Here is a 15,392-nt window from a genome sequence, read left to right as displayed (position 1 = left end):
GCAGAAGTCAAGACAAGGCAACATGTCATCTTTCAAAGCTTTCTTTTTTTTAATTCAATAGAAAATATCGTCATCTGCAGCACAGTATATGCTTATATCAGAATGGAATCAGTAATAAAATATTAGAGATGTGAAGAGCTGTGTTCACACCAGATGGAAACACAGTCTGCAGTACACCAAAGCATCAACAGCATTCATACAGAGCTGAGCATAAACAGCAGGAGAGCTGCTTTGCATATAATGCCAGCATGTTATGTAACAAGCAGACAATTGAGTTGCAGAGGTCTTTTCTACAGGATTGGCACTCTGGTGGCTTACTGATAGAGGATCCCCAAATCACACATTACACACTTGAGACATCCACATTTTATTTTAAATGGGAACTTCAGAAAAACCCCCAGCGTTCAATCGGCCCAAGATAAACAATTTTCATATGGTGACAAAACACAGAAAAATTACATTTATATGCACTGTAAATCAAAAGGAAGGCTTTTAAGTTTTGTTGCCATCTTGTAATTTTTCACTCTCAGAAAAGCAAACCTAAAAGAAACTATTTATTATTGGAATTGATTTCTTCCACTGACAGCACAGCTACAGTCAGATACAAAAATTGCTGATGTGTACTTTGTTAAGCAACACTTGAAGGGCGCCATCTAGCACACAAAAGAATGAGGTAACATTCGGAGCTGCTTTGATGTCTACCACAAGTGCTCAAGTTTAATGATTCATTGCGGGTCAATAGTTTGTGACGGTAACATACACACGTGTGTGTTGAGCTTTTCAGGAATATGTTTGCATACATGCATTTGCAATACCTCTGTGTTAGTGGAGTGTGCAGGGGCTAGTATGTCTCGTAGCAGTGAAAGGTGGATGAGGTCAGTGGTTGTGGCTCGAGTGGGGCTCAGTGCTGGACTCCGCTGTGGCTTCGGCCTCACGATACATTTGGCTGAGTTGTTTAACAAGGCTCTCCAGCTGAGGGTTCCCCCCTAACTCCCTGATGAGGCGGTAGGCCTCCACCTCCAGGTCCCGCAGAGTCTGACGGGTGTAAGCAAACGAACCAACCTTCTCCAGGTAGTCCACACAGTACCGTTTGATGTCCATGTTCTCTGTGCGTTGCCTCAGGATGTTCTGCACCTGGGTGCTCTCTGGACGTGACCATATGGCATGAATGGTGGGGAAAGAGAACTTGCCCTCGGTCAGGTCCTCACAGAAGCTCTTGTTCTCGCTGTACTCGTGAGAGCTCAGGTTGCAGTAGTCATCGCGGATCTGGAAGAAGAGGCCCAGTGTGTCCAGGAGGGGTTTCAGGTCCTGTTTCCAATCTGAGAAGAGCTGCATCAGGCCCACAGCCAGGCCAAAGAGCCCTCCGGTTTTCTGCAACACCATGTTGCGGTACTCCTGCTCAGTGGGACAGGTGTAGGTGTCCCTCCAGTGGATGTCCAGGCCCTGACCACGGTGCAGCTCCAGAAGCTGTCGGGTAAAAACTCGGACAGCCTCGGGGTGCTCCAGGGTCAGCACCTTCTCCAAGCCCAAGAAGTAGACGTAGTTGGCCGAGTTGATGACAGAGGGGATGCCATAGATGCTGTGGGCCACAGGGAAGCCTCGGCGCAGCTTAGAACTGTCCTCAATGTCGTCTATGAGCAAACTGGCGTTGTGCAGCATCTCAGTCACCTCAATAATCACCTGAACAGGACAAACAACATACTCCATTAAACTCTATGATTATACAGAATTTAATAAATACTTTGAGATTTGTTGCACCTGGAAAAAATACACTGAATCACATTTTCCATTTCATAGTAAGCAACATCTTTATCTTTCACTGTATTAACTTTCAGGAGCTGTTCCAACAACACAACAACAACAACAACACTGAGAAAACTCCTTTCCCTAATCACAACTAGTAAGACACTAACAGGTTCTCAGGAGCTCTATGTAAATTATGCATTACAACTTGTATACAGCAGAGGGTGCCATGTCTACACGCTTGTCTGTGCTGCTCCACTAGAGTCTTCATCAGCAGACAAAACAGTTGCAGAAACAAACCAGGCAGTCAGTCAGAAGGAATGAAGACCTCAGTGAAGACACCCTACAGACTAGAGCTGTTTCAGACTGACAGCACTTCTGTCCATTTTACCTGGTCTGCTCTGAAACTCAGATGTCGTGATCAAGAGCAAGCAACAGTGGCTTGATGAGCTCAGAGGAGATGTGTTCACGTGCTTGAGTAATCACATGTGACACCACAGGGCTTAGCACACTTTCACCACAAGGCTTAGTCCTTAACCTTAGCCATAAATGACAAGTGTATTTACAAGCCCCCACAGCTCCCACATGAGCACTGCTGTCACAAGACAATGGACAAATTCTTGTGTAGCCGCCTTCACCAAAATGAGGCAGCAAATGAGGTACACAGATATGGGTACTTTGCTTGCTGAACTAATGTCAAATCATCACAGTTGTCATTCATCAGCGGAGCGCACAGCCACAGAAAACATCCAGTGTCCATCAAGAGGAGCCTCAACCTGATAACCTAAAGTGGTTATGTTTCAGCTCATGCCTGACATAAAACAGCCGGCGTTGCCATCAGGTGTCTGCTGTCTTGAGCTGGCTGAGCAGGCTGCTCGAGTGCTCCACTGATTTAAAAGACAAGTGGTGTGGCCTGGTAATGAAAGCAGTTTGTATGGGGCTGGGGAAGCACAAAGGGAGGCTCAGTGGGTCCGGCAGATGGCCAAGACTGGGCCAGTTGAGCAATCTATCTGCCAAACACAACCTTTCCTTCGGCAGGGTCCTGACACTGGTTTGCCCTGCAACCTCAGAGAGCCATTTACAAGAAAGTTGGGTTGGAGGTAAAGCTACAGTGAATGCACACATGAGCAGGACAATGGAGTATTACATAGCCAAACACACAATACTCAAGGACCTAGAGGGTTATTGCCGACTGTGGTCTTGTAAATTACAGTTCTTTTTCAGGATTCCAGGGGACCAAATTCACATTAACAACAGCCTCACATAACAACAGCAGCTATGAAATCCAAACAACACCAACAATTTTCAAGTTTTGGACTTTGAGTGTCTGGGGTCTCCAACAAATTGATCAAGTCAGCCTGTCGCTGTGCAACACTGCTGTTTAAGTGCTGAAAGCCTCTGCTACTCTGCAAGACTTCATTGATTATCACCAGAGGTTACTGACTCAGAAATTCACTCTTTGCCAAAGCTACAATCAGTGGTCCATTAGGAATGCAGAGACTCCGAATGCACTGCGTCCACTGTATTGAGGGGAAGGAAATAACTCGGAAACAGATAAGTCTGTTGTACACTCATAAGCCCGTCTCACTCAGAGGGACTACGGCGGGTGCCAACCACCTCAAGTACGCCTGAGTCAGACAGCAGTACTGTTGAAGTCTGGCAACGGATTGAACATGTTCATCTGACATGATCATACACACCACGATTATTGGATGCCATTCAAACATGCTTACTCATTCATTTAGAACAGCAGTTTTAGTGCGCACACAAAATGTGACAGATAGGAATTTTTGTAAACTGTAAATGCTCAAGACACCACAGTGTAACCTTAATCTGGGAAGTACGATTTTAATGTTTGTATATGCCACGCCCCTTCTGTTTGTCCTCATTAATTGTCATGTATTGTGTGGTGAAGCCAAAGACGGTTTTTCAGTGTGTAACTCATTTACAGTAGGGGGTTGATAAAATATTGTTGATAAGGGGAAAAAGCAGCAAAGTTCATATTTTTATCGAGTGTGGCTACTGTTTCAGCTGTCATCTTTTATTCTATCAAGAGATGAGATATCTCCGGTTATGTCTGCCTAACTACTGTAATACAAATGTTTTAGAAATGTACTGTCGAGCCTGATCCAAGCTTAACTGCACAACTCTGTATCTGCTTCATGTAATGATAACCTTCTGACACATTCCAGGTTGTATCCACAAAGTTAACATTTGCAAAAAGAGATTATTTTTATTATTACCCTGTCCAACATTTATGAGTTGCTACACATGATATCTGACATGTTAACCTGTAACCCAGGTCCTATTTATCTTGTCATGGAAGCAGCTACGTTACGGCCTCACTGCATGAGTCCCAGTAAAACCTACAAGAAGCTCTGAGCGTCAGACAGCAGATACTCTCATGAATGACACGTTTTCAAAATAAAAGACAGAATATAAAATCTAACCTTTCTACATTGGTACAGACTGGGGGGAGCTGAAGGTTGCAAGGCAGCTCAGTTCTAAATGGGGAATTTCCCAAACCTGCACAACCCGTGCTGTACTAAACTGTAGAGAAGGACATATGGGGGGGTTGATAAAAAATTCATTGCCAAATGAATGAGACAGTGTGCCACTGTCACTGCCTCCATCTATCTGAAAGCACAGTTGTTTCCATGGCGGCGACTTCTTGGCAGCAGTGTGCTAATGATGACGAGGGGAGTCTGCATGATGGGTTCAGCGGGAGTTTACCAAGCTTACACACATGCACATACACGCAGACAAGACAGAGAGAGAGAATGGGGGGTAAAGGGGACGCCAGAGGGAGTCATGGGGGAGATAGTTCCTTGACATGTGAGGGATATTTAAACCTCAGCATAACAGTGAAAGTCTGTCTGAAGTCAAATTATCAGGAGAACGAAAGTAAATCTGGTTACAATGAGAGTAGGCCATATGAACTGCCAACCAATTTACCTCAAAAACACTGATCAGTCAAACTCAAAACTCTAAAATGCAACATGTCATTCTAGCCTCAACATGCAAATGTGATCCTGATTCGAAAATGTCCGCACTTGGGTCAAGAACTACAGCTGCGTGTACTGAGAAAATGATCAAAAATGCCACCTTGAATGTTGAGTCGCTACTTATATTAATGTTGCAAACTCAATTCATTCAGTTTAAGTCATGGAAACCACTGTAACAGCAGCTGTGTGAAAGCTGTGATTAAACATAGCTGATGCAAAATGTGAGATGGATGCCGCAGCAGGAGGAAGGCCGACATGACAGGAGTCATATACATTTATTACCCTTTCACCCAAGTACACCATTTCTTTTTCTTTTTACTGAGGTCTCAAACAAGTCATCACATGGGGTGAAGACTCTAGCTGTGCACTGTCTGGAAGATGAGACGACCACAGGAGACAACAGTGTGACCTCTGAGTTTCTCAGCAGAACCAGGATTCCTCCATCTGTGGAGGGGTTATAAAACATTCAGAACAAAGGGAGACCTGTTGAACAGCAAACCTAATGGGACCCGACAGCCTCAGCACTTTGCATTCTGCACTAAGGCATGTGGATTCACAAAACGCAGATTAGACTCCATGTCTTCATCAGCGGACACAGGACCAGAAGTCAGCCATAACAATGCTAATGCTATCAGTATATTAAGGTCAATGGCTTGATTTCCCTGAGCAGACCGTGGGGAGAGTCCTGCTCAGCAGAACCAGGATTTTCTAAATGGCTTCCTTGACAGAAAAGAGCAAGAATGCCAATCAGCCTGTTATCTGTGTATGTGCTTCGATGGGTGTGTTGCGATCAGGCAGCACCCAAGAAATCCTGTAATGAATGAATGGAGGTGTACACTTGCCTGGGACTTGAAACACGCTAATCCTTTGCTCACAGAGGCGATCAGGAGCACAAAAAAAGCTGAAAAGCAGTAGTCCCTCACTGGAGATTAGTGCAGCACGTATTAAAATACACTGTTCCTAAATGCTGCCAAATATTTCCTCCTCACTATCATTTACTGCGTCATCAGGACTGTACTATACAGTCAAACAATAAGCTACTGTGACCTACCCATTCTCATTCAAAAAAGCATAAACCTACACTGATTCTAAGGTTTTCTTTAAATGCCAGCCATCATACTGCACTGTAGCACCATCATCCCACTTCCAAAATAAATGTAATTTAATGTATTTGCAATATCAGCATACAGTAAACAAAATATTCTGGTTACAACCTCCCCCATCACTCATATTCCAGGAAAATCCTGATACAAAACTGATACAGTTTCCTATGCAGTGATTAGAATTAATTTTGTGTCTTTTCTTTTTCATGTTACCTTGAAAGACAAATCAAATGCAACTACAGGAAAAAAAAACCTCAATTCCCAGAAATTTCAAAACAGCAATCACCTCAAATCTAACTCATTAGAAACTCTGTGCATATGGACTTTTTTTTTAGCCTTTCAGATGACGTAGAGGAGAAGGAAAGGGGCCATGTGACAGAAAAATAGTATTTGGATATTCAAGAGAAGAAAGTTGTTCAGCCAGTTGTCTGAGTAGTAGTAGTAGGACTATTAGTAGCTGTTGTAGGAGGAGGAGGGGCTGGGTGTCACATGAACAGACTCAAAGCTGGGACGTCAAAACAGGAACTGAGATGAATGAAAGTACGGTGAAGTGAATTCACATTATCTGCACCTGTCGCCAGGCCACATTCCTAACACGAAACAAAACTCATTCACTATACACTACACTATACAATTGATCAAAAACCATTACGGTTTCATGAGGCAAAAATGAGGCAAGGTTATGTAAGAAAGCATTTAAAAGCAGAAGTGGGAAAGTACAGAAAACCTGTTATTTGACCAAGATCCTGTTTGACATCGAACTTAATGAAAATGGTAAAATACGGTCTTAGTTGACAAGTTTCCCATCTTCTTGGATTAATGAGAGCTCAGTTTGAAAGCTTTTAACAACTGTATTGTGATCCAGTGTATTGCACTTACTTTTGATTGTATTGTTGCCAACAATAGCATGTTAGCTGCCATTGTTTTACTTTCTGTTGAGAAAAGCTATCTGCAATATTATTAAATGCACCACTGAGCAACTTGAAAGCCCTGAGTCATGAGTTTGACACCAGGAAATGAAACAGTAGATGTAACAAAAATGCCTTTTCAAAGTGAAGAACAGAAAGTAAACAGTGCAAATGCGATGAATAAATCAACAGTAGGCAGAACTTAATCAGTGCCATAGTCTGAATGATACTTCATGGTTTAGGAGGCAAAATTCAATTGGTGATTTATAGATAATACTAAATTTGACTAATTCCAGAGGGTGTTTCTATCGAAACTGTTTCTACATTATTCTTTATTGATGTTTAAAAAAACATGAGGCCCGCTGTGGTGTTCAAGGGGTGGGGACTGTGGTAAAACAATGATGAATAGAACAGAAGATGCCCTGATCTGACACAGTATTGTTTGTCACATTCACTGTGGATTAACCCACAAAGCCAGTGGTGGGCTCGGTTGCTCTTCCAATTGGCTAACAGCCATTCACCAGACCTGTTTTGAATCGCTTCAAATAATTTGTGATGTGAGAAGCAATTCAGAGGTCTGGAAACGAGCTAATAGGCTGTGCCTATAAGCAATCAAAGCTCACAATCATCTCTCAAACATGGGACAAACTCACAATGACTGCATCACCCAATTCTGTGTCTCTACACAGCTTTTTGTCCTCTTTTAGGTTTTAGGCTCCACAGCTTTATTGCTGTCAGTCTCATTCCAATCCTGAACTGCAACAGAAAGTAGCCATTTTCAGCCCTATAAACTGCCCAGCACTACAACACGGACAAAGGCAGCAACTAGCGAATGAAGAGAGTCTAGCAAGCTTAGAATACAGATATTTTTATCAGCAGCTGAAGACCAAAAAATTAAAAACAGTAACTACTGGACCTGCTCGTCAGGGAGACATAATCCTCACTCATATGGTGACATACAACCTCCTGTAATAAATCATGGATGTTTTATGCTCTACATGCAAGCTTTACATTTACATTCAGTTTGGAACAGTACAGCAGACAGAAAACTCTGGTTGCATTACATAATAAATTGCCTTTTCAGAATAAGCACAGCATCACTTCACCTTTGTTGACCCATCTGCAACAATAAACATCAGATGACTCTGAAAGTTAAGAGGCATGAAATGGCTGATCTCTCACCTGCAGTTTGTCCTCTGGAACATTAAGCCAGTGGTTAAATGCCTGGGATAGTTTTGTCCTCACTTGCTTTCCTGAGAGGAGAGCCGAAAACAAAAAGTCAGTTATTTCAATAGTCAAAAACACTGCAACATGAGAATGAAACTGTTTTTGCAAACAATCAGTTCATTCTGCATTAAACAATTGGAACTTACTTACATTATTGAGTCTTCATATCCCTGATATTTAAACAGGGTGGTAGCTACATATTCCCAGATGAAGCAAATTTAAAAGGAAAATTAAGCTGTTTTACAACCTGTCTCAGCCATATCACAACAGCTAAACATGACAGTGGTCTCACCCTCACTGTTGCAGAGAAAGAGCACTATGCAAGAAACAGCTGAGACCAAAACAATACCAGCCTTGCAGATATAAAAATATTTCAAACCCACCCATCACAAGCAATTACTGAACTGTCTGAACTGGGATGCCCAAACTTTTTGCCTTAAGGGCCCAAACTAGGCCAAAGCAAACACTTACTATATTCTATTGCATTGTTTAGATACAAAATGACACAAGGATATCAAGTTTGACAAAATTCCTGTGCAAAACATCACTCTGCACAGTAAACACAGATTATAAAGAATATAATTAATAATTAAGGATCCTACATATTTATAGAGCATTTTCACTTAAACACAAAAAATAAAACAACATAAACAACAATGTCTTTTCAATTTTTTTCACCAGGAACATCTGATGTGACGACTTTAGCCCCAAAGGCCCCACTTTGTGCAGGCCTGGCCTAAATATAGATGAACCCTCAAACCATTAACACCATTTTTGTTTCCCAGAGATAATTCAGAAGTCGATCCAGGAACACAACTCTGATCAAAGCAACAGTGGAGGTGGGATGTGACCTATCTGATAAAATAAAAATCCTGTAGCTGCTCTACAGTAAGCACATAAAGTTTTCTGTTGTTCAAAGACAAGGGTTAAGGGGAGTATTTCTCTGACCATACTCGTCTCTGTTGTAAAGCCTTTTCCATTTGAGTGGTCCCATCCACAATCTAAAACAGTGACAAACTACAATTTTACGCAAACCCATGGATATATTTTCCAAAACTTTGACAAAATGGTTTAAAACATTGAAATTCTGCTTTAATGAGAATGTTTGTCACAAGACTTTAAAGTAAACTTATGAGCCTAAATGACACAGTGGCCCTGCAACAGAGTAAAACATCCCGATCAACTGAGACTCTTAGGACATGTCCTATTTACCCAAATAAAATTAGGATGTTATGTCAGTCACTTCTCCACAGCCAAAGAGTGACCAATCAAAACTTAAGAATAAACTAAAGTCTGTCTGCTGAACAGCTCAGTGAGTGCTCAGTAATAATAAATTACAGACTCAAGAAAACTGGGATGTTAAACATGCACAGAACTACACACTGCTTGTTGATTTCTGATTTCTAAAACTGTTCAATTTTATTGCCATTTGGAGTCAACAATGTGTAAGCTACAGGCACAAATAGGAGAACAAGAAACAAGTCAAATCTGTTCTTTTTTTTTGTTTTTGTTTTAAATGGTGAAATGATAAAAGGACAGTATAATGTAGGCCTGCACAAAATAACATCTTTAACAAAGTGAGACAATATGCACTGACTGAATATCCAGTTTTAAGTACCATATTAATCAGCTGTCATGATCGGGTTTCAAATGTTCAATGTAAAGTAAAGTCAATTAAAAACTGAACTGAACAAATAAAGTTCAATCCTGCTGTGCCACAGGTATACACACTTACATGAAATCAAGCAGCATCTCCTAATAACATAAAGCTGGGTGTTAGCATTAACCAGCAAGAGGAACAGCTTGTGAGACCTCTCGTCTAACCGTAACATGCTGTTAATAGTGAATGTTGGGTGCATAATTTTTTTTTTGCGATTATGTCTGCTGTGTGTACACTAGAGCCTTTCATCATATCATTCATCATTTTAGGCATTTTGATGATTTTGCCGTTATGATTTAGTGTGACTAACAATAATTGTGTCAGGGTTTGGTGTAGTCCTCGATCTTATCAGCAGTAAATGTGGCTTTTGATGACCTTTTTCCTAGCATGTTTGTCTCATCCTCTTCCACCACCCTGCAGTCAGCCCATTAGCCTGTTGTTGACTGTGGAGAAAGACTCACCAGGCAGCTGCAACAGGTACTTGTATGGTTCCAGCAGAATTCGTTCAGAGGCGGCTTGAGAGTCGCTGTCCATTGCGTCAAGTTAACACAAATCTATATCGGAGGACAATGAACACAAAAACATAAGAAAAACCAAACATAGTTGTTGAAGACTGCATAATTTTTATAAAATTAATGAGAAACCCTGAGTGTACTGTAATCTAATGTGGCTTGTCACTGTACACATAGTGACAAACAGCAACTTTTCTATTTTTTTTTCTGGTTTATCATGCTCCTCTTGATGAACATGCCACAAAGCAGGGAACTCTGGAAAGCAGCATGAAGGCCAGTGACAATGTTATGGTGGTTCCTTTACTTTAATTTATTTTTTATTTAAATCTCTCTTTCCAACTCAGTGTCAACTGAACAATGTTTATGATGAGAATAGCATCTCTACCCAGGTGTCATGATTCCTACATACTATTTTTATATTTTTAAGATTTGTATTATGTTACATAATTACTATCTGTGACTTTTTGTATATTGTTTAATGTGTATTTATTAAGAGTGTTTAAATTAATAAATGTTATACTCATGACTACTGCAGTCACATAATTACAACGTTTCCCACTGAAGACAAAATAAAATCAGATGTTAGTGAGTATTTTGCCAAGTCACTGGAGATTATTACTTTAGAGATTAGATAATATAAGAGATGACAGGTGACTTTCTGGGCTGGTGCAGCAGTAATGTAAAAGCACAAAAGACAGTCATCTCTTTATCCTGCTGTCGACCGAGAGATGGTTCATGGAAAACAGTGGCGATATTACTGAGCGTGAAGACTGAAGCGTGACTGAAGAAACTATAGAAAGGAGCATGTTGACATGACAAGAACAATGTCAGACTTGAAGGCCATCTTGGTGTAAATGATATCACCACACAATGCTACCACACATATAGCAGCATAACACACCAGAACTGTGTGGTTATCCATTGCGAGTGTATTTTTACACATTCACTGCATGCAAAAAAAAAAAAAAAAGGACATGATTGAGATGCAGGAAATGCAAAAGTAATACATTGTTTGCAAAGCTTTACATTAACCCATCTTAAGAAAACAGGAAAATAAAAAGTTGAGATAAACCAACATAAATATATTGATGAAGTAATGCACTGTGTGCCAGACGCATGTGCAGAGCCATGAAATCCCCAAGCATGGTGACTCATTGATCATTACTGGATGAGTTTGGGAAAAAAAAAAAACATTACTGAATCACAGAAACCAGAGGTGATGAGTGATGTAGCAATAATAAAAGAGAGGCCAGGAGGAAGTCTATGGCAGCTATTGATCAATACCAAAAAATAACTTGGCAGTGTAGATTTAATTTCATAAAAGGCCCAGACTAGATCATTTGCACCATCTTACACCATAAATATCTATAAGCCAATAAAGCTAAAAATTTATGAAATCTCTGCTTCGTAATAATATTAGGGGAGTGGTTTCAGTTCAAAAAGGAAACCACTCACTGCAGCTCTGCTTGTTACACTGATGCACAGCCTCGAAGCTATTCATTATATTTACCATAATAGACTGCCACGGTCCTTTATCAAACAATATAATGCTGCAATCCAGTTCCACCACGAAATGTCTGTTTATAAAAGGAAGTTCTGATCCCTTGTCAAATAATATTATTTAACAAGGCATCGTTGCTTCTGAAAAGCCGATACAAACTGCATTTAACTTAATCAACTTTCAATTCAGTAATTCAAAATGTAGTATAGTCTACATTTTGATTTGCACATTTAACATTAATTTATGGGAAGTGGAAAATGTATTGGGCACATTTTGTCCTCATCTCTCTTGCATCAAGTACCTACATTAGAATTATCAGAAAATAAATAATTACCCATTAGATATGTCAATTTCAATAATTTCCTCAACTATTTGTCAGTTCAGTTATATCCATTGCAAACGTACACTTTGAAAAGTTAGGATATTCAGATTCAACCACAAAGGCCAACATAAGTATTGATTTTTATTAGTATTTATAGTCTTTCTCTAGTCTTTGCAAAGAGAAGTTAAAATATTTGCAGCCCATTTTCCTACTGTGTTGACCGAGTGCATCGCTTAAACTACCCTATCACCTTAAAATAACTTCTATGAATTTAAAAAAATGCGGTGATCCAAAATACATTTACGCAACAGAACTTGAAAATGACAACTCGTCTGAGACACTTCACCACTTTTCTTCAGCTCCCAGTAGTGAATACACCCCACCCACCTTGGCTGTTCTCTGTCAGTCCGCTGACTCGCCGGTCATGAATTCCTGTAGCCAGACGGCTAGTTAGCTAGCGTTAGGAGGCTAACATAAACGCGCTATACCACAGTTGGGCATTTCTTTCTTTCTTTCTTTTTCAAAATAAAAACCGCCACTCCAGCCCTGGTCAACTAAGGCACATAATATAACTACCACATCCACACTTTCATATCATTTTTTTAGCTCCGTATGTTACTGGCTAATTCACCAGATGGTATGCTATTGTACGCTAACGCCGTTACACCTCGCACTATACAGACACTTTTCAAGACTAGCTAACGCTGATGAGCTATCTATATAAGCTTCGGTTGCGTTACAGAGCAGGCGCAGAAAGTAGGTAGGAAATGTAACATGGGTGCCCGTACATTGTGTGTTGCAATTATATTGCTACATCACCCGGTAAAAGCTTCCTGAATCGGAAAAACACACTATCGTCTCAACGGGCCAGTCTGTGATACACATCGAACACACATAAACAGTTACAGACTGGGGCTTGTAGTTTTTCAATGTTTTCCCTCTCAGTATTGTGAGAACCACCCAATAGAAATACTTGGTACGCTATACCGTGGATATTTTTCTCCTGTATCAGCCAATCCTGTGCTGCCAATGCGTTTCCCATCGCTGTAAGCTCCAATGGGCGAGCGTATGTTTGGGAGAGGCGGGGTTAACATATCCGTCGATCATTCTCAGGAGGCGGGGAAAGGATCACAGAAAGAGCTAAGCTAGAGGAGCTACTCAACAAGGCAAACAGCAGCGCTCTGCGAAAACGACTTTTACCCATCTGCATCCAACATCAACCGGGGGCCAACGGACGACGTTAAAACCTGTCAGATCTTTCACATAAATGTTCCTATGGATTACTAATACACTTTCGTCGAAAAACAGAGGTGTTTCTCAACTTGACAGCATAGGTAAGCCTGCTTTTGTTCGGTCAAGCCATCGCTATTTTGAACATTTTACTAGCTTGCTTCCCTGCTGCTACCAAGCCAACCTTGACGTTAGCTAACTTGTTAACTAATGCTGTGATATGTTTAGTGGGGTTAATGGAATGAATGAATTAGGCGACTGGCCAGCAAAAAAACTGACGATCGAGAAAACAGAAAAACTTAGTCAGCTCGAAAACAAAAGTTACGCTGTAGCCAGCCAAAATAGGCTGATGGGCACAGAGAAAGGTTATGCTAACGTTACTCCGGGGTTGAATAGTTTCAACCCTGCTGGACAAGCACCGGAGTGTTGTGTTGTTGAGCGGAGGAATCCTGCTCGGAGAGGTTGTCGTCGAGCAGCGTCTGTCATGGTGTTCCCTTATAGCCGTCAAAAGTGATATTACGCGAAATCATCGGCGACCTGTATACACTCGACATCGCTGCAGGATGTAATTTGTCGACAAGCGACCAAGAGGTGTAATTTAGCAGGTAAATTGCATTGTCAGGCTTTTCTTTTGTGCCATCGCTGTCGTTAGCTGCTCTCGGTTGACTTGTCCAGTGTAGGTTGGTCCGGATGGGCTACCCTGTATCAACGAGCTCACCCGTCTGATCAGTTGTGGCTATATTACCGTATGCGAGGTGGACTATTTTCCCCTGAGCTGGAGAGGACTCGTGTTATTCTCAATGCTATGTGTGCGTGACCAATATTTTGCACATTTCCGTAACTGGCAACATCACATCGCTGACAAACTGAGTGAGCAGGAGCCGTTACTGATGAGGTTTAAATGGACTCGACGCTTTAGTTAATCACAGTGCCGGGTTTTAGGACATGAGAAAAGACGGCCGAGGCTCGGGCTGTGTGTGTGTGTGTGTGCATTATTGTTGGTGGTGGTCAATCACTCACTTGCAGTGCCTGGTCTAGAAAATTGTCTGGGGCGGATGACATTGTATCCTCCGCGATCATTCCCCACGACCAAGAGACTCACAAATGAGGGCTGCGACCTTGGCTTCTGTTATAACAATAAAACGTTGTAGGTATTAATGCGATGTTACTGCGTTACAAGTCTCTCTCGAGCTTGACCTTGTTGCGAACCGTTTCGTCGACTTGTTTCTTTGTCAGAGGCAACCTCACTCAACGTTACTCCGTGAACAGTCAGCGAAATGCCAGACCAGTCGATAAAAAGAACATTTTGTGAAGAAAGAAAGTGACTTTTAAAGGGGGGGGGGCCGCACAACAGATTTTTTTTTCAGTTTGTTGAACTTATCGCTGCTATTGCGACACGGCTTTAATCTGTCATTATCTGTGACGGTCTGGTTTGGTGGCTGTGTTGCCTGCACATAAGCGGTGTTATCATCGCTCTATTTTTGCTGTCGAGTGTACACTCCGCAGAGAGCAGCGCACCAAGACAACGGAGAGAAGCGAAAACGAAAATGAACGGTATCGGGGTGTTTTTCCCCCCTTAAAAATCTAGAGAGAGATGGCTCTAACGGGTGCAGATGAAATGCGACCACCGTTCCCCTAATTTCCAGTGTTTGTGCGCTGAAGTGTTCTCCTTTTTTAGCCGACTGTCAGCTACAGAAATGGCGTCATCCTCTGCTGTAGCGTTGGTATAGTCAGTGCAGTGCAGACAGCAGGCACACCACGCTACTCAAAGAACCGAGCACCGTGCGGCGTTTACTGTATCTGTGACTTTATCCTAAACCACTTCATGATCCGTGTATTTGTGTAGAGACTAGGAGGAAGTCGTCTCGTTGGCCACCGGCGACTAAGTTAGTTAGTTTGTGTTTGCTCGCCCTCCGCAGCCACAAGCCAAGTCTGACTACTAACTGACTACAGTGCGCTGGGCATTACATAAACGGCTTTGAGGGCTCTGCGAATGAGAGTGATCAGCCTGTCACGGTTTACTTTGCAACACGGATATTTTGGGGAATGTGGCTCGAAAGCTCCAGCACACTTAGCATTAGTCAGTTGCATCAGTTGGGATTATTTCAGCAAAGGATCTCTAAACTTTTCTTAAATCAATTACAGCCTCATTTCAGAATGAAAGCCGCAGTCCGAGAGAGG

At 41.7% G+C, this 15,392-nt stretch overlaps 2 protein-coding genes across 6 annotated transcripts in view; one reads left to right on the top strand and one right to left on the bottom strand.

Annotated features, from left to right (window-relative positions):
• Window positions 1-25: 25 nt before the first annotated feature.
• On the bottom strand, window positions 26-12,849 carry ggps1 (geranylgeranyl diphosphate synthase 1). The gene is made up of 4 exons (XM_046401112.1): window positions 12,369-12,849; window positions 10,108-10,200; window positions 7,942-8,012; window positions 26-1,680 (listed from the first exon to the last, which is right to left on the bottom strand). The coding sequence occupies exons 2-4, from the start codon at window positions 10,178-10,180 to the stop codon at window positions 877-879; spliced, it is 948 nt and encodes a 315-aa protein (XP_046257068.1). The 5' UTR covers window positions 10,181-10,200; window positions 12,369-12,849; the 3' UTR covers window positions 26-876.
• Window positions 12,850-13,087: 238 nt separating this feature from the next.
• The window catches only part of arid4b (AT-rich interaction domain 4B), a 38,487-nt gene continuing 36,182 nt past the window's right edge, over window positions 13,088-15,392 (top strand). The window contains exon 1 of one of the 5 annotated variants that reach the window (XM_046401110.1): window positions 13,088-13,315. The gene's annotated coding sequence lies outside the window, so the exon portion shown is untranslated. The other 4 variants (XM_046401106.1, XM_046401111.1, XM_046401109.1 and 1 more) reach the window with 4 other exon arrangements.

Source organism: Scatophagus argus, chromosome 10 (genome assembly GCF_020382885.2).
Source record: "Scatophagus argus isolate fScaArg1 chromosome 10, fScaArg1.pri, whole genome shotgun sequence".
Lineage (NCBI taxonomy): Eukaryota > Metazoa > Chordata > Actinopteri > Scatophagidae > Scatophagus > Scatophagus argus.
This window is presented reverse-complemented; position numbering and strand designations above follow the sequence as displayed.